This window comes from Gekko japonicus, unplaced genomic scaffold (genome assembly GCF_001447785.1).
Source record: "Gekko japonicus isolate JY-2015 unplaced genomic scaffold, Gekko_japonicus_V1.1 scaffold2977, whole genome shotgun sequence".
In the NCBI taxonomy this organism is placed as follows: Eukaryota; Metazoa; Chordata; class Lepidosauria; order Squamata; family Gekkonidae; genus Gekko; species Gekko japonicus.
In genome coordinates, this window is record NW_015176067.1 from 56,271 (window position 1) to 80,414 (window position 24,144).

The window sequence follows — 24,144 nt, forward strand, 5'->3', positions numbered from 1 at the left end:
TCTTTACAGCTCTCCAGGGTCTCAGGCCGAGGTCTTTCCCATCACCTCCTGCCTGGTCCTTTCAACTGTAGATGCTGGGGATTGAACCTGGGACCTTCTGCATGCCAAGCAGAGGCTCTACCACTGAGGCACAGCCCCTCTCCAAAATCAGTTTTTAAAAAGCTGTACATATGAATCAGCCCATCAAAGTCAGTATTGTCTACGCAAGACTGGCAGCTGCTCTCCAGGGTCTCAAGCAGAAGTCCTTCACATCCTCGTCCTACTTGGTCTTTTGTAACTGGAGATGCCGGGGATTGAACCTGGGACCTTCTGCATGCCAAGCAGAGACTCTCCCACTGAGCCACAGCCCCCTCCCACAAAGTGGGACTGCTGGAGAGAAAAGAAGAGGTAGGGGGGGCAACTCTTCCATATTTTAATATTTTTATTCTTGTCTATTACAAAAGGCTGGAAAAAGCTCAACAATAGCAATTCATTACAGCCAATAACCAAAATCTTACATATACGTACTTATACCACACTTACATACTAGTTTATTTAATGTGGAATGGAAGCTTGTTTTATTAGTTCCTATATTTTTATTCTTGTCTATTACAAAAGGCTGGAAAAAGCTCAACAATAGCAATTCATTACAGCCAATAACCAAAATCTTACATACGTTCTTATACCACACTTACATACTAGTTTATTTAATATGGAATGGAAGCTTGTTTTATTAGTTTCTATATTCATAATTCATATAGAATTCAACATTCACGTGGAGAACAGACAGGGTTCCAGCATTCCAGACAGCATTCCACAGTTAAGAAGGGTACATTTACACATCAGTCTCCAATTTTTCCCCCTCATGGATCACTGCCTTGTCATGGCGAGGGGGCTTGCGTGGTTCGATGAGGCTGTGGGCTATGCCGTGGAGGGCCACCCAAGACGGTCAGGCCACAGCAGAGAACTCAGACCAAGCGTGAGCCCCTGGAGAAGGAAATGGCAACCCACTCCAGTATTTTTGCCAAGAAAACCCCATGGACAATATCAAAAGGCTAAAAGATATGACGCCGGAAGATGACAGGAAGGCCTGGCGCGATCTGGTCCATGGGGTCGCAAAGAGTCAGACTCGACTGTGCGACTGAACAACAACAACAACTCCAATTTTGATATATTTGTTTGCTTCACTATGTTTCCCCCCTGGAATTAAACCCAAACAAATGGTGACCATATAAACTAAGCTTGTTATTCCTGTTTGGTCCTTGCATCTGTTAAGCATCTTCATTATGCTTTATGCTAATTTTCTGCTCACCCTCTGCCTCTACGTATGGGCTAGTAACTTCCATTTCAGTGTATCTGAAGACGTGTGTGTGTGCACACGAAAGCTCATACCTTGAACAAAATCTTATTGCTCTTAAAGGTCCCACAACTCTAATTTTGTTCAGGAGTAACGGAAGTCCAACTAGAATATCTCCAAGATACAGCCACGTTGAAGAGTAACTTGTAAATCTATGCAGGGCTATTTTTGGGCAGGAACGCACAGGAACAGAGTTCCGGCTGGCTTCCACGTTGGCCACGCCCATCAGGGACTCATTAGCATAACAGGCCACACCCAACAGCAGAAACTCATTAGGATTGGCTACATTAGGGGTGTGTGGTCTAACATGCAAAGGAGTTCCTGCTTCAAAAAAAGGCCCTGGGTTTTGACAACAAACAAGGTAAGCAGAATAAGAAGCAAAAGGTGGGTGTGGCTGAATGAGCACACGTCTGGTAACATGGGGGTGTGGCCTAATGTGCTAATGAGCTGTGCTGTCAGGGGTGTGGCCTAATAGGCTGAGTTTCTGCTTTGGGGTGTGGCCTATTATGCTAATGAGTTCCTGCTGGGCTTTTTCTACAAAAAGAGCCCTGATTATTGTTTAGTTCATTTGTAACCCACATTTCTCCTCTGTGGGGGACCCAAAGCATCTTCCCGGGTTCTCCTCTCCTCCATTTTATCCTCACAACAACCCTGTGAGGAAGGTTAGGCCGAGAAAGTGTGACTGGCCCAAAGTCACCCAGTGAGTTTCCGTGGCATGAGTGGGGATTCAAACCTGGGTCTCTCATCTACTAGCCCGACACTCCTCCTTATTTGCCTTACCGAACTGTAGTCCTATTTCAGGTAACAAGTGCTTTCCAAAACAGCAGCTTTAGATCAGGGGCCCCCCGACCCTTCTGAGCCATTGGGCACCTTTGGAATTCTGACACAGGGTGGTGGGCACAGTCTCAAAATGGCGACGACAGGAGGCAGGGCCAGCCAGCCCCCAAAGGTCAGGGAACGAGTTTCTAGATAACTCTATTAAGTAACTCTTCAACATTGCGGGCAGAAACTCTGCTCAGCAGAATGCCTTTCAATCTCAATCTGCACATCCAATCAGAAGCCCTGCGAGGCAAAAGCCCCACTTAGCCCTGCCCAGGGGTCATTTCCTGCGGGAGCGAGCGGTAGACTCTAATCTGGAGATTTAGTTCATTTGTAACCCACATTTCTCCTCTGTGGGGGACCCAAAGCATCTTCCCGGGTTCTCCTCTCCTCCATTTTATCCTCACAACAACCCTGTGAGGAAGGTTAGGCCGAGAAAGTGTGACTGGCCCAAAGTCACCCAGTGAGTTTCCGTGGCATGAGTGGGGATTCAAACCTGGGTCTCTCATCTACTAGCCCGACACTCCTCCTTATTTGCCTTACCGAACTGTAGTCCTATTTCAGGTAACAAGTGCTTTCCAAAACAGCAGCTTTAGATCAGGGGCCCCCCGACCCTTCTGAGCCATTGGGCACCTTTGGAATTCTGACACAGGGTGGTGGGCACAGTCTCAAAATGGCGACGACAGGAGGCAGGGCCAGCCAGCCCCCAAAGGTCAGGGAACGAGTTTCTAGATAACTCTATTAAGTAACTCTTCAACATTGCGGGCAGAAACTCTGCTCAGCAGAATGCCTTTCAATCTGCGTGGCCAATCAGAAGCCCTGCAAGGCAAAAGCCCTACTTAGCCCTGCCCATTTTCTGAAAGCACGTGGTGGGTACCGTGGTGCCCATGGGCACCCTGTTGGAGACCCCTGCTGTAGATCATTATATATGGGAAGAGGCCTCCCGTTCCCCCCCCCCCAATCTTAGAAAGTAGAGACATCACCCTGCCAACAAAACTCCGCATGGTCAAAGCAATGGTATCCCCAGTAGTCATGTATGCAGGGCTTTTTTGGTAGAAAAAGCCAAGCAGGAACTCATTAGCATAATAGGCCACACCCAATGGCAGAAATTCATTAGCATATTAGGCCACACACCCATGTTTCCACACCCACCTTTTGCTTCTTATTCTGTTTACTTTGTTTGTTGTCAAAACCCTGGGCTTTTTTTGTAGCAGGAACATCTTTGCATGTTAGGCCACACACCCCTAATGTAGCCAATCCTAATGAGTTTCTGCTGTTGGGCGTGGCCTATTATGCTAATGAGTTCCTGCTGGGCGTGGCCAACTTGAGAGCCAGCCGGAACTCCGTTCCTGTGCGTTCCTGCCCCAAAATAGCTCTGAATGTATGGCTGCGAGAGTTGGACTATAAGGAAGGCCGAGCGCCGAAAAATAGATTCTTTTGAACTATGGTGCTGGAGAAGACTCTTGAGAGTCCCTTGGACTGCAAGAAGATCAAATCAGTCAATCCTAAAAGAAATCAACCCTGACTGTTCCCTGGAAGGCCAGATAATGAAACTGAAGCGCAAATACTTTGGCCACCAAATGAGAAGGGAGCACTCACTGGAGAAGACCCTGATGCTGGGAAAGATTGAAGGTCAAAGAAGACGGGGACGGCAAAGGATGAGATGGTTAGACAGTGTCATCGATGCAACGAACATGAAATTGAGCCAACTTCAGAGGACGGCGGAAGACCGGAAGGCCTGGCGTGATCTGGTCCATGGGGTCGCGAAGAGTCGGACTCGACTGTGCGACTGAACAACAACAAAAGGGGAAGTACTGCGGCTCAGTGGTACAGCATCTACTTGGTCTGCAGAAGGTCCCAGGTTCCGTCCCCGGCATCTCCAGTTGAAAGGACCATGTGATGTGAAAGACCTCTGCCCGAGACCCCGGAGAGCTGCTGCCGGTCTGAGCAGACCATTCATTTATTTATTTGCATTTTTGAATTGCCTCATCCCCACGAATGTGGGGCTCTAGGCGATATACAGATTTAGAAACAATAAAAGCATCAAACCATCATCAGAGCATGTCATTCATTAATTAAAATCAAGTGGCGAAATCATGTGTGGTTCCCTACTGACTTTGAGGGGCCGCGGTGGCTCAGGGGTTAAGACACTGAGCTGCAGGCTGGAAGATCGGTAGCTCGGCAGTTCAGGACCCGAGTGCCGCGTGATGGAGTGAGCGCCCGTCTCTGGCCCCAGCTCCTGCTACATAGCAGTTCGAAAGCAAGAAATTGCAAGTAGATAAATAGGTACCGCTTTGGTGGGAAGGTAACAGCGTTCCGTGTGCCTCGGCGTTTAGTCATGCCGGCCACCTGACCACGGAGAAGTCTTCGGACAGCGCTGGCTCTTTGACTCAGAAACGGAGACGAGCACCGCCCCCTCGGGTCGGATTCGACTGGCTCTCGAGCGAGGGAAACCTTTCCCTTGCTGACCTTGATGGACCAACCGTCTGATTCAGTAGAAGGCAGCTTCGTGTATACTTATTTAAAGACCCCGCTTTAACCACCCACTCACATCCACACAGAAGCGTCACTCCAAATCCAAGCCTCCTGACTTGCACTGCCTGCGACGGTCTCTGGAGCAGCGCAGAATCTGAACACCGCGTGCCTAAACTTTCCGAGAAGGGCCGACTCAGATCTCCGGGGAAGCCAGGCCGACAGCTGCCGTCCCATGTCGAGGTGGTATTGATGAGTGACTCCTGTCCCCCACCGCTGTGCATTCTGCGACTGGGGCCGGGACGAGCGAGGAGCTGTGTCCAGGAGCCCAGCTCCCCGGTGATGTCGAGCCACATGGAATACAGCTCCTGCCCCAGAGATTGCCCCACGATGGACAGCCTGGAGAGGCAGCTCATCTGCCCCATCTGCTTAGAGATGTTCACCAAGCCGGTGGTCATCCTGCCATGCCAGCACAACCTCTGCAGGAAATGCGCCAATGACATCTTTCAGGTGAGCAGCGCCCCCCCCCCAGAATACGCAGCCAAAGTGTGAGCTTTGTCTTCTCGCTAGGTGGGTTGCGCTTGAACCTGGACGCTACACCGGTTTGGTGTAGTGGTTAGGAGTGCAGACTCTAATCTGGGACAACCGGGTTTGACTTCCCACTCCTCCGCAGGCAGCTGCTGGGGTGACCTTGGGTCAGTCACAAGCTCTCTCGGAGCTGTTCTCTCATGAGCAGTCCTCAGAAGAGCTCTCTCAAACCCCACCTACCTCACAGGGTGTCTGTTGTGGGGAGGGGAAGGGAAAGGAGATTGTGAGCCGCTCTGAGACTCCTTTGGGTGGTGAAGGGCAGGGTATAAATCCAATCTCCTCCTCCTCTTCTTCTTCTTCTACCTCACAGGGTGTCTGTTGTGGGGAGGGGGAGGGAAAGGAGTTTGTAAGCCGCTCTGAGACTCCTTTGGGTGGTGAAGGGCAGGGTATAAATCCAATCTCCTCCTCTTCTTCTTCTTCTTCTACCTCACAGGGTGTCCGTTGTGGGGAGGGGAAGGGAAAGGAGATTGTAAGCCACTCTTGGACTCCTTTGGGAGGTGAAGAGCGGGGTATAAATCCAATCTCCTCTCCTCTCCTCTCCTCTTCTTCTTCTACCTCTGAACACAGAGATCCCATCGATCTGTTTTCCAGACAGGTCCTTTTCCTTCTTTTGTAAAGCCGCCTATACCTATCGCAACATCTTGTGGCAGGGAGTCCCGCAGGCTAACCGAACTGAGTGATGCGATGGAGGGATAGGTCTATGAGTGGCTACTAGCCATGGTGACTAAAGGGGACCTCCGTGTCCAGAGGCGGTAAACCTCTGTTTGTAGGACTGCCAACTCCAGATTGGGGAACTCCTGGAGATTTCGGGGTGGAGCTTGGAGAAAGTGAGGTCTAGGAAGGGACCTCAGTGGGATACAATGCCATAGAGTCCACCCTCCAAAGCAGCCATTCTCTCCGAGAGAATTGATTTCTGTGGTCTGGAGAGCAGATCTCATTCTGGGAGATCTCCAGGCACGTCCTGGAGGTTGGCACCCTTGCCTGAATCCCAATGCTAAGAGGCAGGGCTTTTTGTGTGGAAAAAGCCCAGCAGGAACTCATTAGCTTAGTAGGCCACACCCAACAGCAGAAACTTATTAGCCTATTAGGCCACACCCCTGACAGCACAGCTCACTGGCATATTAGGCCACACCCCCATGTTACCAGAAGTGTGCTCATCCAGCCACACCCACCTTTTGCTTTTTATTCTGTTTACCTTGTTTGTTGCCAAAACCCAGGGCTTTTTTTGTAGCAGGAACTCCTTTGCATGTTAGACCACACATCCCTAATGTAGCCAATCCTACTGAGTTCCTGCTGTTGGGTGTGGCCTACTAAGCTAATGAGTTCTTGCTGGGCGTGGCCAACTTGGAAGCCAGCCGGAACTCCGTTCCTGTGCGTTCCTGCCCAAAAATAGCCCTGCTAAGAGGTAATATTAGAGGAAGGCCTCAGCCTCTATTCCATAATGTTGGCCCTCTGGGGCAACTCCAGCTCTCACGTTTTTGTCTTAGCTCGGGAAGGGATGGCTCCAGAGCAAACTGATCTATGCAGCAGCCAGATCGCTTGCTCACCACTTTAATGCCATTCGCTCACAAAGTTGAGTTATTGCTCACAAGACTCCACAGCTTAGAGGGAGCATTGGACAGGACCACTGGTCTCATCCAGCGGGGCTCTTTTTATGATCTTTTATTCTTATGTTCCTTTAAGAAGAAGAAGAAGGAGGAGGAGGAGGAGGAGGAGGAGGAGGAGGAGGAGGAGGAGATTGGATTTATACGCTGCCCCTCACTATCCGAAGGCGACTCAGAGCGGCTTACAAACTCTTTTCCCTTCCCCTCCCCATAACAGACACCCTGTGAGGTAGGTGGGGCTGAGAGAGCTCTTGACAGAAACTGCTCTTTTTCAAGAACAGCTCTGACAGAACTATGTCTTGCCCAAGGTCATCCAGCAGGTGCAAGTGGAGGAGTGGGGAATCAAACCCAGTTCTCCCAGATTAGAGTCCGCGCACTGAACCACTACACCAAACTGTAGTTTGCTTGCTCTAAATCTACTGGTTATTATGAACAGGCGTCTTGGGGCAGCAAGAATAATAAAATGATTTTATTCTGTCGTAAACTTTCATGGGCTAGGAGTGGGCTGTAGTCATTAAAAGTTTATTCTGGAATAAAATCTTGTCGGTCTATGAGGTCCAGAGACCGTTATTTTTGCTGTTACCTAGTTGCTTTGGGTAATTCAAGGCCTAGCATTCGGAGGGTCCGTAATTTCTGTATTCATTCCCTATCTGTCATATTAAGAAGCTGAACCCCGCATGGGACTAGCCAGCCGCACATATAGGAGGGGGATAAATTTACCCACCCTCCCTTGAAACTTAATTCAACAGGAGGAATGGTCTGATTTCCCCAAGTATGCCCCCTTCTTCGTCTCTTGAGAGCCAGTTTGGTTTAGTGGTTAAGTGCACAGACTCTAATCTGGGAGAACCAGGTTTGATTCCCCACTCCTCCACTTGCACCTGCTGGATGACCTTGGGTCAGTCATAACTTCTGTCAGAGCTGTTCTTGAAAAAGAGCAGTTTCTGTCAGAGCTCTCTCAGCCCCACTGACCTCACAGGGTGTCTGTTGTGGGGAGGGGAAGGGAAGGGAGTTTGTAAACTGCTCTGAGACTCCTTTGGGTAGCGAAGGGCAGGGTATAAATCCAATCTCTTCTTCTCCTCTTCTAAATAAGAGGCGGCAATGGCAATTCATTGAGAAAAGGAAATGGCACCTTTGAGGGAGGAAGGAATTGGGGAGGGCCGCCTCTGGCCTCACAATCAGTAGCTTAGCCTCCGATGTGTGTCTGTGTATGGACACACAAAACTCTCTGCTCAGCACAGGTCTCTGATCCAGGGACTAGACCCGGTTGTTGTGGCAGAAAGTGCCATCAGGTTATTGCTGACTCAAGGCAACCCGTGGGGTTTTCAAGGCAAGAGACATTTATTATTATTATTATTAATAATAATAATAATAATAACAATAATAATAATAATACTTTCAATTTGATGTACAGTTACACATTAGACAGGGGACTAACAATGATCAAAGGGGATAGGGAGGACAACATATATTCATTTTTAATTGCACACGCTGTCACTGCACGGTGTAAACATCTTCTGGCTTGGCTCAGTCATTTTCCGAACGGCTGCTTGTCGACCAGGCTTCAGGATCTGTATGTCACATCGCCACACTGCCACCGCCTGGCTGGAGACATCCACTGCAGGGAATTTGTAGCCGAGAAGTTCTTTCGCCTTTTTCCAACCTCGACCAGGAAGTCCCCACCGTCAGCTAACACTCTCCCACAAGGGGGATTGGTGTGCCCACCCTCTCTAAGGAGTGGTTCCCATTTTATCTACTTGCTGAAGCTTTCGAATCGCTGGGTGGACGATGAGCTGGGGACAACAGGCTGACTGCTCACACCAGCGCGGGGCTCGAACTAACACAGTTCGGATGTTAAGCCAGTGGGATATACCCACTGTGCCACCGCTCCCCTTTGGAGGTAGTTTGCCATTGCTGGCCTCTGCGTCGCGACCATGACCCTGGTTGTAGCAAGTTAGAGAAGAAAGAAGGAGGAGGAGGAGGAGGAGAAAATGGGATTTATACCGCACCCTTCACTTCCCGAAGGAGTCTCAGAGCATCTTACAATCTCCTTTCCCTTCTCCTCCCCACAACAGACACCTCATGAAGTAGGTGGGGCTAAGAGAATTTTGAGAACTGCTCTTGAGAGAATAGCTCTGGAAGAACTTGTGAGTGACCAAAGGTCACCCAGCAGCTGCACGTGGAGGAGTGGGGAATCAAACCCGGTTCCCCCAGATTAGAGTCCACACTCTTAACCACTCCACCAAACACGGTTTGGCTGCTACCAGCCTTGCAATGGGCAAAGCCAGTGGGAAACTTTCTAAAAGGAAATGCAGTGGAAACTTTCTAAAGGATCATAAGCTTGTCCAGGATGAATGAGTTCAGACTTTGACACTACCTGCCAGAGGAGGTGGTGATGGCCACAGCCATAGATGGCTTTAAAAGGGGACTAGACAGATTCATGGAGGATAGGTCTAAGAGTGGCTACTAGCCATGGTGACTAAACAGAACCTCCATGGACAGATGCAGTAAACTTCTGAATCCCAGTGCCAGAAAGCAACATCAGGGAAGACTTTGGCCTCTATGCGTTGTTGCTGATGGACTACTGGTCTGATCCTGCAGGGCTCTTCTGGTGTTGATACGAAGGCCTCAGCCTCTGTGCCCTGTGGTTGGCCCTCCAGAGGCCGCTGTGTAAGACAGGATGGTGGACTAGAGGGACCACTGCTCTGATCCAGCAGGGCTCTTCTTGTGTTCTTCTCAAGGGAAGGCCTCGGCCTCTCTGCCCTGTTCTTGGCCCTCCAGAGGAACTAGTTGGCCACTGTGTGAGACAGGAGGCTGGACTAGATGGACCACTGGTCTGATCCAGCAGGGCTCTTCTTGTGTTCTTCTCAAGGGAAGGCCTCGGCCTCTCTGCCCTGTTCTTGGCCCTCCAGAGGAACTAGTTGGCCACTGTGTGAGACAGGAGGCTGGACTAGATGGACCACTGGTCTGATCCAGCAGGGCTCTTCTTACATTCTTATGAAGGCCTTGGCCTCTGAGCAGGCCTGGAGATCTCCAGCCTGTAATTTGGGATCTCCAGGCCCACCACGAGTCTGGCAACCCTACCTGGAGATTTGAGGCGGGAGGCTGGGGCGGGACCTCGGGAGCAATTCAGGGCTCTTTTTGTAGAAAAAGCCCAGCAGGAACTCATTAGCATAATAAACCACACCCAACCACAGAAACACATTAGCATATTAGGCCACACCCATGACAGCACAGCTCATTAGCACATTAGGCTGCACCCCCATGTTACCAGAAGTGTGGTCATCCAGCCACACCCACCTTTTGCTTGTTATTCTGTTGACCTTGTTTGTTGTAGCAGGAACTCCTTTGCATGTTAGGCCACACACCTCTAATGTAGCCAATCCTAATGAGTTCCTGCTGTTGGGTGTGGCCTGTTATGCTAATGAGTTCCTGCTGGGTATGGCCAACTTGGGAGCCCGCCAGAACTCTGTTCCTGTGCGTTCCTGCCCAAAAATAGCCCTGATTGACCTTAATTGATTCCTGAACTGCCATTGCTATTGATCAATGTCTCCTTATTGCTGATTTGTTCCTGTCCGTAACGTGAGACTTTGTTCGTAACTCTAATTGGAGGGGAAAGCCAAAGCATTTGGATGGAAAATACGACATCCGTAACATTTCTCCAAGAAGATTTGTTTCTTCTTCTGGCAGGGCCAGAATTCCTTCCGTAGGACGCTTTTGGTCTGCTCCAGATAACTGAGGAGTTGCGCATGTTCTAATTTCTAATCCTTCTGTTCTCCCAGGGGAAGTTCCACACCTGCTTTCCTGCTATTAAGTGTCTTGTGTTTACCCTGAGAGTCCGGCCTTTGGTTTCTAGCTAGAATGTAATCTTCTCCTTTCCTCCAGCAACGTAAAGAGCTAGCTAGCCTCTTGGTCAGCGCCTCCCCTGGGGGGCGGGGTACGATCTTCGTAACGCCACGTGTACTGACCTAAAGAAGGAGCATAAATTACTGTTTTCTAAGACTTGCTTTTCTCGTAATAAGAACATAAGAGAAGCCACGTTAGATCAAGCCAATGACCCATCCAGTCCAAGACTCTGTGTTACACTGTGGCCAAAAATACCAGGCGCCATCAGGGGGTCCCCCAGCAGGGCCAGAACTCCAGAAGCCCTCCCACTGTTGCCCCCTCCCCCAAGCACCAAGAAGACAGAGCATCACTACCCCAGACAGAGTGTTCCCTCTATACCTTGTGACTAATAGCCACTCATGGACCTCCACTCCATATAAGAACATAACGGAAGCCATGCTGGATCAGGCCAATGGCCCATCCAGTCCAATACTCTGTGTCACACAGTGGCCAAAAATTCCAGGTGGCCTCAGGAGGTCCACCAGTGGGGCCAGGACACTAGAAGCCCTCCCACTGTTGCCCCCCCCAAGCACCATGAATACAGAGCATTACCACCCCAGACATAAGAACATCAGAGAAGCCATGTTGGATCAAGCCAGTGGCCCATCCAATCCACCACTCTGTGTTACACAGTGGCCAAAAATACCAGGTGCCATCAGGAGGTCTACCAGTGGGGCCAGAACTCCAGAAGCCCTCCCCACACTTCCCCCCCCCAAGCACCATGAATACAGAGCATTACCACCCCAGACATAAGAACATAAGAGACGCCAATGTTCGACCAGGCCACTGGTCCACCCAGTCCAATACTCTGTGTCACACAGTGGCCAAAAATACCAGGTGCCATCAGGAGGTCCACCAGTGGGGCCAGAACTCCAGAAGCCCTCCCACTCTTCCCCCCCCCCCAAGCACCAAGAATACAGAGCATCACTACCCCAGACAGAGAGTCCCATCTATACCTTGTGGCTTAATAGCCACTGATGGACCTCTGCTCCAGATGTTTCTCCAACCCCCTCTTGAAGCTGTCTGTGTTTGTAGCTGGAGAAACAAATGGCTGCACCAGTAGGCAGGAAAAATAAAGAAAAAAGCAGGTGCAAGGTAAAAAAAAAGTATTTATTAGAGCTTTATAGATCCTTACGTGTTTCACAGCAAAACCTCTTCACTGGATCTTCTACAGGGTTTTTCAAATTCCACCTTGAGCACCTGCTTTCTTTCTCTTTTTTTATGCTTGTAGCTGCCACCACTTGCTGCGGCAGTGAATTCCACCTGTTAGTTCCTCTAAATGAGCACAGCTTTTGAGGGTGTTATTTCAAGAAATATTTACGGTAAATGGAGAAGAGAAGAAGAAGAGAAGAGATTGGATTTATACCCTGCCCTTCACTTGGAGTCTCAGAGTGGCTTACAAACTCCTTTCCCTTCCCCTCAACAGACACCCTGTGAGGTGGGTGGGGCTGAGAGAACTCTGACACAAACTGCTCTTTTTTCAAGGACAGCTGTGCCAGAGCTTGTGACTGACCGAAGGTCACATCAGCAGGTGCAAGTGGAGGAGTGGGGAATCAAACCCGGTTCTCCCAGATTAGAGTCCATGCACTTAACCACTACACCAAACTGGAGGAGGGGAAAGCTTCAAATGTTATCATCTTGTACCTTTTCTTTTTTTTGGCCCCCCATAGGGGATTTTTTTTAATTTGCATTTTCAAAAAACTACAACGAAATTTAGGGAGGGGACTACAAATGATGGGAGAACGTAAAGAAAACCCACTAAAAACCCAAGAGAAGGTGATATACATTATGCTTATAAAGTCTGCTTCTTGCTTACCATTCGCTTAAAGTTCATTGGATGTGGTCGACCATGTTCTTCATACAAAAGCTACAATCAATTACACCTACATATCTGCCTGAATAAAGAGAAATTCAAGAAATGGCTATTAATCATTATATAGAATTCCAGAAACATTAACTTGTTGTTCGAGACCCGGGTGTGCCGCATGACGGAGTGAGCTCCCGTCTCTAGTTCCAGCTCCTGCCAACCTAGCAGTTCGAAAGCAAGAAACTGCAAGTAGATAAATAGGTACCACTTCGGTGGGAAGGTGACAGCGTTCCATGAGTCTTGGTGTTTAGTCATGCCGGCCACATGACCACGGAAACGTCTTCGGACAGCGCTGGCTCTTCGGCTTGGAAACGGAGATGAGCACCGCAACCCTAGAGTCGGATTCAACTGGCTTTCGAGCAAGGGAACCTTTACCTTTACTTTTACCTAATTGCACAGATGCCCTGACCTGGATTCCCCAGGCTGGCTCAATTCTGTCAGATCTCAGAAGCTAAGCAAGGTTGACCTTGGACACCATTGGGATGGGAGACCACCGAGGAAGTCCAGGGTAGCTACACAGAAGCAAGGCATGGGAAACCGCCTCTGAATGCCACCTGACTTGAAAACCCCACTAGGGGTCGCCATCAATCGGCTGGGACTTGGCGGGGGGGAAAACCCAAAACATTGCACATCTATGCAGTTCTCTGGGGCCACAGTGGCTCAGAGGTTAAGATGCTTAGTTGCAGACCAGAAGGTCTGTAGTTCAGCAGTTCGAGACCCGAGTGCCGCAAGACGGGGTGAGCGCCCGTCTCTAGCCCCAGCTCCTGCCAACCGAGCAGTTCGAAAGCAAGAAACTGCAAGTAGATCAATAGGTACCGCTTTGGTGGGAAATAGGGTTCCGTGCGCCTCGGCGTTTAGGCATGCCGGCCACATGACCACGGAGAAGTCTTCGGACAGCGCTGGCTCTTCGGATTGGAAACGGAGATGGGCACCACCACCTAGGGTTGGATCTCACTGGCTTTCGAGCAAGGGAAACCTTTACCTTTACCTTATGCAGTTCTCTGATGTCTGCACTTATAACATAGATCCAAGAAGGTAGCCGTGTTAGTCATGCTATGCTATGTACCCCCCGTTGAATCCAAATGGATGATAGCCATATATACTAAGCTTATTATTCTTTTAATCTGTTAAAAACACCTTCATTATTCTGAATGCTAATCTATTGCCCGCCCGCTATATGTATGACTGTTATTTCTATTTCCATTTCATTGTATCTGAGGAAGTGTGCGCGCACATGATAGCTTATACCTTGAATAAAACTTTGTTGGTCTTAAAGGTGCCGCTGAGCTCCGACTTTGGTCTCTTGCACTTATAACAGATTATGCAAACACACGACATACAACCCTGAAATTATTATATATGCAAACTGCTTTAACGTTTTAAAAAATCCATACTCCAATGCCTAATTTTTTTAATAGAACAGAGTTTGAGTCCAGTGGCACCTTTAAGACTGACACAGTTTAATTCTCGGTATAAGCTTTCGTGTGCAAGCACACGCCCTCAGATACAGGTTTGCTCTGGAGCCCTCCTTCCTGAGCTGAGACAAAAATGGGTGAGCCAGAGGCTAAAAAATGTGAGCTAGCTCACACTAACTCAGCTTAGAGGGAACGCTGGTTGGCAACTCTACATCCAGGTCACTGGCTCACCAGGAATTTTCTCAGTGAAGAAGAGGAGATTGGATTTATACCCCGCCCTTCACTTGGAGTCTCAGAGCGGCTTACAAACTCCTTTCCCTTCCCTGCCCCACAACAGACACCCCGTGAGGTGGATGGGGCTGAGAGAACTCTGACACAAACTGCTCTTTTTCAAGGACAGCTGTGCCAGAGCTTGGGACTGACCCAAGGTCACATCAGCAGGTGCAAGTGGAGGAGTGGGGAATCAAACCCAGTTCTCCCAGATTAGAGTCCGCACACTTAACCACTACACCAAACTCCACACCTAACCACTACACCAAACCGCACACTTAACCACTACACCAAACTGGCTCTTGAAGAACCAGTCTTCCCCTGTGCACACAGCATCCTCCGGTATGCTCCCGTTCCGGTCAGGTTTCAAAGTCATGCCTGCATCGTACCTGACTAGGAAAGGACACATGAATACATGAATCTGGCTCCTAGTGAATCAGACCCTGGGTCCATCATGGTCAGTATTGTCTACATTATTATTATCGTATGGCATTGTGTGTAGAATAGCCAGGAGATCCTGTCTGGCAGCCAGAAATTCTAACTCTTTTAACATTATGCACCACTAGATGGCAAGCTAGACTTGTTTCTGAGGCAAGAGAAGTTTCAGAAGTGGTTTGCCATCGCCTGCCTCTACAACACAGCCCTGGTATTCCTTGGAGGTCACCCTTCCAAATATTAGCCAAGCGGGCCCGAAGGCAGGATTTTGTGGCTTGTGGGGCAATTTTTTTCCTGGTGGGGCTGAAGTTCCCAGTGCAGAATGAAAAGCTATTTAGCCAACAGAAAGCCGTTACCAGGATCGATCTCTAAATTGCAAGCGGTCAACCACTTTCCAACTGCTGCAAGTTAATCACCTCTGCCAGCCTAAGCAACAGTTCTGACAACAAGCCGGCAGCTGGGAGTGATGACTTCTATAGTCGAGAAAGCTAACGCTTAGGCAGAAAGACTCTCTTAAAGGAGACACAGAGTTAGAAGGGATCCTAGAGGTCACCTACTCCAACCCCCTTGCTTAGTGCGGGAATTAGTCTACAGCACCCCACTCTGCTTAAAGGAGTGCACACATTTAAAAAATGTTTTTAAATGATTGGAAAAAAGGCATTTACAGTAGAAATTCTTATTTGTTTATATTTATTTATTTTTATTTATGTTTGGATTTATATCCCGGCCTACCCCGAAGGCTCAGGGCGGCTTACAGGGGCACTATGTGCCAAGATTATAACAGTAAAACACATAATATAAAACAATAAATTACAATTTCTGCTCCTTTTACCTGGAGATGCCAGAGATTGAACCTGGGACCTTCTGCATGCCAAGCAGATGTTTTGTCACTGAGCCACGGGCCCTCTTAACAGGGAGAGGCAGTTCGTGGGCTGCCCTGGGCAAACTGGAGCAATATGAGTTTTGCCTGTTACTAGGGTGGAGGCTAGGGTTCCCAAACGGCGGCGGGGGATCCGCGCGTGTTCGCAGGATCGCTGCCGCGGGGGACAGCAATCCGCGCTGCACCGGCGTCGCCAGGATGTGACGCTATGCGTCGCCCTGGCAACGGGGCTGTTTGGAGTCCCGTTGCCAGGGCGACGCATAGCGTCACATCCTGGCGACGCCGGTGCAGCGCGGATCGCTGAGGACCAATGTCAGGATACCCTGAAGCGGGGCTGCCACCAGGGCCCAGGGCGTCAGGTGGAGCCAAGCAGGGGTCATTTCCTGCAGGAGCGCACAGGAGCAGAGCTCCGGCAGTAAAGAGCCCAGGGGGCGGGCACATGCAACAAGCCCCGCCCTCTGCTCCCAGCAGCCCTCAGTCAGAGCAAGATGCAGCCAGGTAAGCTGCAGAGCCCACCCCCCAGCCCCCCGGCCCAAAACAGTCCAGTGGCCCCTTTAAGACCAAGTTTTATTCAGGCACAAGCTCTCCCTCCTCTGCCAGGACAGATCTGCACGTTCCCCCTCCCCCGCCCCAATAGCTGGCAATCCAAAACAGTCCAGTGGAGCCTGAGCGGTGGGTGTTGCCTTCTGACACCCTTCCAGTGATGTCAGGGGGTGTGGCATATGCAAATAAGTTATGCTAATGAGTTATGCTAATGAGCTCCTGCACCTCTTTTTCTGCGAAATGACCCCTGGAGCCAAGTATTATTGAAGAAGAAGAAGAGAAGAAGAGAAGAGATTGGATTTACACCCTGCCCTTCACTACCCAAAGGTGTCTCAGAGCGGCTTACAAACTCCTTTCCCTTCCCCTCCCCACAACAGACACCCTGTGAGGTAGGTGGGGCTGAGAGAGCTCTGACAGAAACTGCTCTTTTTCAAGGACAGCTGTTATCAGAACTACGGCTTGCCCAAGGTCATCCAGCCAGGTGCAAGTGGAGGAGTGGGGAATCAAACCCGGTTCTCCTAGATTACCACTACACCACTAGATGACCACTACGCCAGACTGGGTCTCAGTTTGAGCCCCACCCATGCATCTCTCTCACACACATGAAGCTGCCTCCTACTGAATCAGACCACTGGTCCATCAGGGTCCATATTGTCTACTCAGACTGGCAGCCGCTCTGCCAGGGTCTCAGATCTAGGTCTTTCCAATCATCTACACCCTAGAGATGCTGGGAACCGGACTTGGAACCGTCTGCATGCCAAGCAGAGGCTCTGCCGCGAGCCGTAGCCCCTCCCTTGAAGAAATGTGACATCTGCAATATTCAGAGCAAGCTGGGCTGTGCCTTAACCCACTCTAAAGTTGCACAAAGTAGCATAAGTGGAGGTCAAGCTGCTGCTCTGGGCGCATTGCTAGGTCAAAAACCTTGACGCCTTTGGCAAAACAGCACCTCCCAGCGATGCTTTGACAATCCTCTTTCAGCCTTTGGTTTCCAAATACTCCTTGACCTGTTCTTTCTCAAACAGCTATCTAGCTTGACAAATGATATACTGGAAGAAAGATCACGCTAACAAAACAGAGCAAGAAAGAGACCTGGCTAATAGGCTGGGGAAATGTGTTATCAGAAGAAGAAGAACTGGATTTATACTCCACCCTTGACTACCCAAAGGGAGTCTCACAGTAGCTTACAATCTCCTTTCCCTTCCCCTCCCCACAACAGACACCCTATGATGAGGTAGGTGGGGCTGAGAGAGCTCTTTCGAGGACTGCTGCTGAGAGAACAGCTCTGAAGTATGGGATGAATCAGATGCCTTCCTTCTGAGTGGATCAAAGGTAGTGTTGTGAAGTGGTTAGGGGGGTCAGACTGGGTATGGGGAGATGGGCGCTTTCATGCATGCTAAATAATGCCATGTCAATCCACCTCAGCGACCGTTTGCAAGTGGATTCTGGCGCTTCACACAGTAAAATCCAGTGGCAAAGCACATTGAAAGCAGATTGAAAGCGTGTTATTGTGTATGTGTCAAAGCGCCTTTCAAATCTCCACTCAGCCACGGAAGCTGGCCGGGTGACTTTGGCCTTATCATTGCCTTTCATCCTAACCTACCATGGCAGTGTTGTTGTGGGTATAAAGTGAAGGAAGGAAAGAAGAGATTTTGGGGATGTAAATGTGTCAGACGGGACTTTCTGCAGGAAGTGTTTGCATTTAGCCTATTGGCTAGAAAACAGCAAGAGTCCAGCAGTGCCTTAGGTAAAGGTAAAGATTTCCCTTGCCTGAAATCCAGTCGAATCCGACTCTAGGGATGCAGTGCTCATCTCCGTTTCCAAGCCGAAGAGCCAGTGCTGTCCGAAGACTTCTCCGTGGTCGTGTGGCCAGCGTGACTAGACGCCGAGGTGCACGGAACGCTGTTACCTTCCCACCGAAGCGGTACCTTTTTACCTACTTGCAATTTCTTGCTTTCGAACTGCTAGGTTGGCAGGAGTTGGGGCCAGAGACGGGAGCTCACTCCGTCACGCGGCACTTGGGTCTTGAACTGCCGAACTACAGACCTTCCGGTCTGCAGCTCAGCATCTTAACCACTTGAGCCACCGCTCAGACACTAGCCCAGCCCTAACATAAAGCCAACTTTTGTGTCTTTCAGTCTCGAGGGACAACCTTGGGATCTGCTGGGAGGTTTCGCTGCCCATCCTGCCGCCACGAAGTGGTCCTGGACAGACACGGCATCTACGGGCTGCAACGCAATCTCCTGGTCGAGAACATCATTGACATCTACAAGCAAGCGTCGGCAAGCGGACCTGATAGGTGTGTTGTCTCACTATTGGTTGCCTTGGGGAGGGGCTGTGGCTCAGTGGTATAGAGCCTCTGCTTGGCAGACAGAAAGTCCCAAATTCAATCCCCGGCATCTCCAATTAAAAGGATCAGGCAGTGGGTAATGTGAAAGACCTCTGCCTGAGACTCTAGATCATCGCTCAGTAGACAATGCTGACCTTGATGGATCAATGGTCTAATCTAAGGCAGCTTCATTGAGGAGGAGGCTTGGCTCAGTGGAAGAGCATCTGCTCTGCATGGAGAAGGTCCCCGGTTCAATCCCCGGGCATCTCCAATTAAAAGGATCAGGAAGTCGGTGATGTGAAAGACCTCAGCCTTAGACTGTGGAGAGTTGTGGGGAGGGGCTGTGGCTCAGTGGAAGAACCTCTGCTTAGCATGCAGAAGGTCCCCGGTTCAATCCCCGGGCATCTCCAATTAAAAGGATCAGGAAGTCGGTGATGTGAAAGACCTCAGCCTTAGACTGTGGAGAGTTGTGGGGAGGGGCTGTGGCTCAGTGGAAGAACCTCTGCTTAGCATGCAGAAGGTCCCCGGTTCAATCCCCGGGCATCTCCAATTAAAAGGATCAGGAAGTCGGTGATGTGAAAGACCTCAGCCTTAGACTGTGGAGAGTTGTGGGGAGGGGCTGTGGCTCAGTGGAAGATCCTCTGCTTAGCATGCAGAAAGTCCCTGGTTCAATCCCAATCCCCGGCATCTCCAGTTAATAAAAGGATCAGGCAGGAGATGATGGGAAAGATCTCCGCCTGAGACCCTGGAGAGCAGCTGCTGGTCTGAGTACTGACATCTCCAGGTGAAAGGACCAGGCAGGAGGTGATGTGAAAGACCTCCGCCTGAGACCCTGGAGAGCTGTGTCAAGGGGCTGTGGCTCAGTGGACGAGCCTCTGCTTGGCATGCAGAAGGTCCCAGGTTCAATCCCCGGCATCTCCAGTTAAAAGGACCAGGCAGGAGATGATGGGAAAGATCTCCGCCTGAGACCCTGGAGAGCTGTAAAGAAGGGCTGTGGCTCAGTGGGAGAGCATCTGCTTGGCATGCAGAAGGTCCCAGGTTCAATCCCCGGCATCTCCAGTTAAAAGGACCAGGCAGGAGATGATGGGAAAGACCTCCGTCTGAGACCCTGGAGAGCCGCTGCTGGTCTGAGTAGACAAGACTGACCTTAATGGACCAAGGGCCTGTTTTGGTACCAAGCAGCTTCACATGTGTTCAATATGTCTGCAACAGGTCCGGACCAGTTCCTTGAAATAACAAACTGGCCGCCAGCCTAGTCTCGCGTGGATAGGTGTGGGGCTGTGTGCTCTCCCTCCGTCGCTTCTTCTTTCTCATCTCTCCCAGTTTCCTTTCCCTTCAACTGGCCTGTTGTTCCCAAAGCCGTTCCTGTATAATCGTCTTTATGGGGACGAGAAACTGGCGCTGTTCTTACAGAAAGGAGATCACTTCAGTAGCGAAAGGATTTCAACAGTGACGGGGAGCGTCCATCCTGTGCGAAATCCCTCCAGTCTTCACCCCAAAGTAACAAGGCTGATGGCTGCGGGGAGGGCTGTCAAATTGCAGCTGGTTTATTTATTTACCAGATTTATTTATTTATTTGTTAGATTTATATTCGCCCTCCGCAAATGGGCTCAGGGCGGCTAGCAACAGAGGCAAATGCCATAACAAACAATTAAAACAGCATAAAAACAATCAATAGATAAAGTGCGGTGCTCTTGATGTTAAATCTTATCACTCCAAGATGGCTTCCATTGATCAACTTAGCCTGACAACGTAAGTTCTTCGGTCATCTCGGCGTCTTCACAGGACCGGCTCACTTATAGGTCTAATCCACCATCGAAGATGGCAACTCGGTGGCGGCACAATGACGGCGACCCTGGTGACCAGGGTTTCCTCTAAGCTGAGTTAGTGTGAGCTAGCTCACAGTTTTTTAGCCTCCGGCTCGCACATTTTTGTCTTCGCTCAGGAAGGGATGGCTCCAGAGCAAACTGATTTGTGCAGTAGCCAAATCGCTCACCCACAACTTTAAATGTCAGTAGCTCACAAAGTAGAATTTTTGCTCACAAGACTCCATAGCTTAGAGGGAACATTGGTGACCCTGTCGGATTTTCAAGGCGAAAGACTAACAGGAGCGGTTTGCCATTGCCTGCCTCTGCCCTGGGCTTCCTTGGTGGTCTCTTCCTTGGTGTCCAGTTTGGTGTGGTGGTTCAGAGCGCAGACTCTAACCTGGGAGAACCGGGTTTGATCCCCCACTCCTCCACATGCAGCTGCTGGTGTGACCTTGGGTCAGCCACAAGTTCTCTCAGAGCTGTTCTCTCAAGGGCAGTTCTGGAAAGAGCTCTCCCAGCCCCACCTGCCTCACAGGGTGCCTGTTGTGGCGAGGGGAAGGAAAAGGAGATTGCAAGCGGCTCTGAGACTCCTCCGTGTTGTGAAGGGCAGGGTATAAATCTAACCTAGTCTTCTCTTTTTCATCATATGTTCCCCCACGGGCACTACGGTCGGGGACGCAACATCTCCTGGCAATGCCAAGCCCAAAGGAGGCCAGGCTGGCCGCTACCAGGGCCAGGGCTTTTTCGGTGGCGGCTCCTACCTGGTGGAACGAGCTCCCGGTGGAGATCCGGGCCCTGCGGGACCTAGCACAGTTCCGCAGGGCCTGCAAGATGGAGCTCTTCCGCCAGGCGTTTGAGTAGGAGCCGCCACTACTGTACCATAATTATCTGGCCCTGGAAGAGAGAACGATGGTATCATGTGGAAAAGACGACACTGAGGCGGTAGAGCAGCAGTGATATCTCATCTTTATAGAAGATCAATTTGGAACATCTGAGCACTTAATACTGTAATATTGTAGAATGTTTTTAAATGGTTTTAAATATGTTTTATGCGCTGGCTTGTGCCTGATTGTAAGCCACCCTGAGCCCGCTTTGCGGGGAGGGAGGGCTATAAATTGAATTTATAAAATAAAATAAATAAATAAATCATCCAAGTACTAACCAGGACGACCAATGTTTTGCTTCCGAGATCAGATGGGATCAGACTATCCCTTCTGAGCCCTGACTTGGATAGTCCAGGGGAGCCTGATTCTATCAGATCTCGGGTGCTAAGCAGGGCCGGCCCTGGGTCACTACTGGGATAGGAGACCACCGAGGAAGTCCGGGGTTCCTCCACAGAGACAGGCAAGAGCGAACCACCTCTGAATGTATCTCACCTTGAAAACCCTACGGGGTCACCCTAAGCTGACTGTGACTCGGTGGCCAAAATAACTAAATAAAAAATCCTCTGGTTAATGAGGAAAGGCTGAAAGAGTGGGGTCTGTTTCGCCTGGGAAAGAGAAGGCTTAGAGGGGACATGATTGTCATGTAGAAGACGGAGCAGATCTATTCTCTCTTGCTCCGGATTGCAAGACTAGATCTAATGGGTGGAAATGACAAGGGAGTCGTTACCGGCTAAGTATCAGGAGAAACGTCCTAACTGTCAGAGTGGTTGAGCAGTCTGCCTCGGGAGGTGGTGGATGCTCCTTCACTGGACGTTTTCAAACGGAGGCTGGACGACCATCTTTCGGGTATGTTGTAGGTATGTAGGGCTCTCTTTCGGCTGTGCTCCTGCAGAGTGCAGGGGTTGGACTAGATGACCTCCAAGGTCCCTTCCAACTCTAACATTCTATGATTCTAAGAAGAAGAGGAGGAGGAGGAGGAGGAGGAGGGCAACCAGGATGGTGAGAGGGTTGGAACCCACATCTTATGAGGAAAGGCTGAAAGAGCTGGGTCTGTTTAGCCTGGGAAAGAGAAGGCTCAGAGGGGACATGATTACAGTCTTCAAGTGTTTGAAGGGCTGTCATGTAGAAGAGGGAGCAGATCTATTCTCTCTTGCTCCGGATTGCAAGACTAGACCTAACGGGTGGAAATTACAAGGGAGTCGTTACTGGCTAAATATCAGGAGAAACTTCCTAACTGTAAGTGTGGTTGAGCAGTGGAACAGTCTGCCTCGGGAAGTGGTGGATGCTCCTTCGCTGGACGTTCTCAAGCGAAGGCTGGACGACCATCTTTCAGGTATGTTGTAGGGCTGTGTTTCGGCTATGCTCCTGCAGAGTGCAGGGGGTTGGACTAGATGACCTGCAAGGTCCCTTCCAATGCTAACATTCTATGATTCTATGAAGGTCAGACCCAGCTATGAAATATTTCAACTGGCCACTAGAGGACTCTGTGTGCTGCAAAAAAAAATGATGCTCACCCTTACAGACTTTCAAGTTTTTGGGTCCTAGACCTGATTCTAAAAGTATTCGGTCTTTTGTGAAATAAAGAGGAGTCTCGGGGCACCGGCTGTGTGTGTGAACTGCCAAGTCACTTCCAACCTAAGGCTATCCTGGCTGATTCTGCACTGGCTTTTCCCTCCGTTGTTTTAGCAAACCCACGTTGGAACAAAAATTGCCCTCTGCGTTGCACACCTTCGGCATTCCCCTGAAATACCCCCATCCCCCAACTGTTAGTCAGGGTAACCAGGCAACCCTATATGGACCCTGAGGTGTTGATTTAGGGGCTACAATTAAAGGTGACATAAGAGAAGCCAACGTTGGATCAGCCAATGGCTCATCCAGTCCAATACACTGTGTCTCACTGTGGCCAAGAATACCAGGTGCCATCAGGAGGTCCATCAGTGGGGCCAGGACACTAGAAGCCCTCCCACTGTTGCCCCCCCCCAAGCACCAAGAAGACAGAGCATCACTTGCCCCAGCCTGAGAGTTCCTCTCTATACCTTGTGGCTAATAGCCACTGATGGACCTCTACTCCATATCTTTATCTAATTCCCTCTTATACGAACATAAGAGAAGCCAATGTTGGATCAGGCCAATGGTCCCGCCAGTCCAACACTCTGTCACACGGTGGCCAAAAATACCAGGGGCCATCAGGAGGTCCAGCAGTGGGGCCAGGACATTAGAAGCCCTCCCACTGTTGCCCCCCCCCAAGCACCAAGAATACCGAGCATCCCTTGCCCCACCTTGTGGCTAATAGCCACTGATGGACCTCTGCTCCATTTCCCCAGAAACTCATGTGGCAGGCTTTGTTACTTACCCTGTGTGGTAGCAGCATGGTATGCATTTCTGACTCATGTCTATTTTCATAGTTGTAAGGTTCAGGCTGAGCCAAATTTCCCAAGTTTCAGTTTTTGTGTCAGAATGTGTACTTTCATGGTGCAAACTGCATGAAAACTGAAAATGTTCCTCTGTTTCTCATCCAAGTTGTGGCTACAGAATAGTGCTGGGTGGGAGCTGGAGAAGACCTGATGCTGGGAAAGATTGAAGATCAAAGAAGACGGGGACGGCAAAGGATGAGATGGTTAGACAGTGTCATAGAGGCAACGAACATGAAATGGAGCACTTCAGGGGCCGGCAGAAGACCGGAAGGCCTGGCGTGATCTGGTCCATGGGGTTGCGAAGAGTCGGACTCGACTGTGCGACTGACCAACAAAAAATACACAGTCAAGCAAGCAGACGTGCTAAAGTTAAAGCTAAAGCTAAAAAAAACCCTTCTGCATAGATTTATGGCCCTTTTATGGTCATTCGAGGGTGACTCTGCAGTCAGTGTGGTGTTGCCCCAGGGTATTTGAATCTGGTTTTGAGCTGCACTTTCCCCTCCCATTTGAGAAAATGGGGAGCGAATGCTAGAAGATAATAATAATAATAATAATAATAATAATAATAATAATAATAATAATAATAATAATGCTTTTGATT

At 49.8% G+C, this 24,144-nt stretch overlaps 1 protein-coding gene across 1 annotated transcript in view; it reads left to right on the forward strand.

The window, feature by feature from the left end:
• The first annotated feature begins 4,969 nt into the window (after nucleotides 1-4,969).
• LOC107123464 (tripartite motif-containing protein 55-like) overlaps nucleotides 4,970-24,144 on the forward strand; it is a 43,652-nt gene continuing 24,477 nt past the window's right edge. Inside the window, exons 1-3 of the mRNA XM_015426714.1 lie at nucleotides 4,970-5,160; nucleotides 9,189-9,205; nucleotides 18,254-18,407. Of these exons, the coding sequence (XP_015282200.1) occupies nucleotides 4,970-5,160; nucleotides 9,189-9,205; nucleotides 18,254-18,407 (362 nt within the window). The remainder of the gene's footprint in view (nucleotides 5,161-9,188; nucleotides 9,206-18,253; nucleotides 18,408-24,144) is intronic.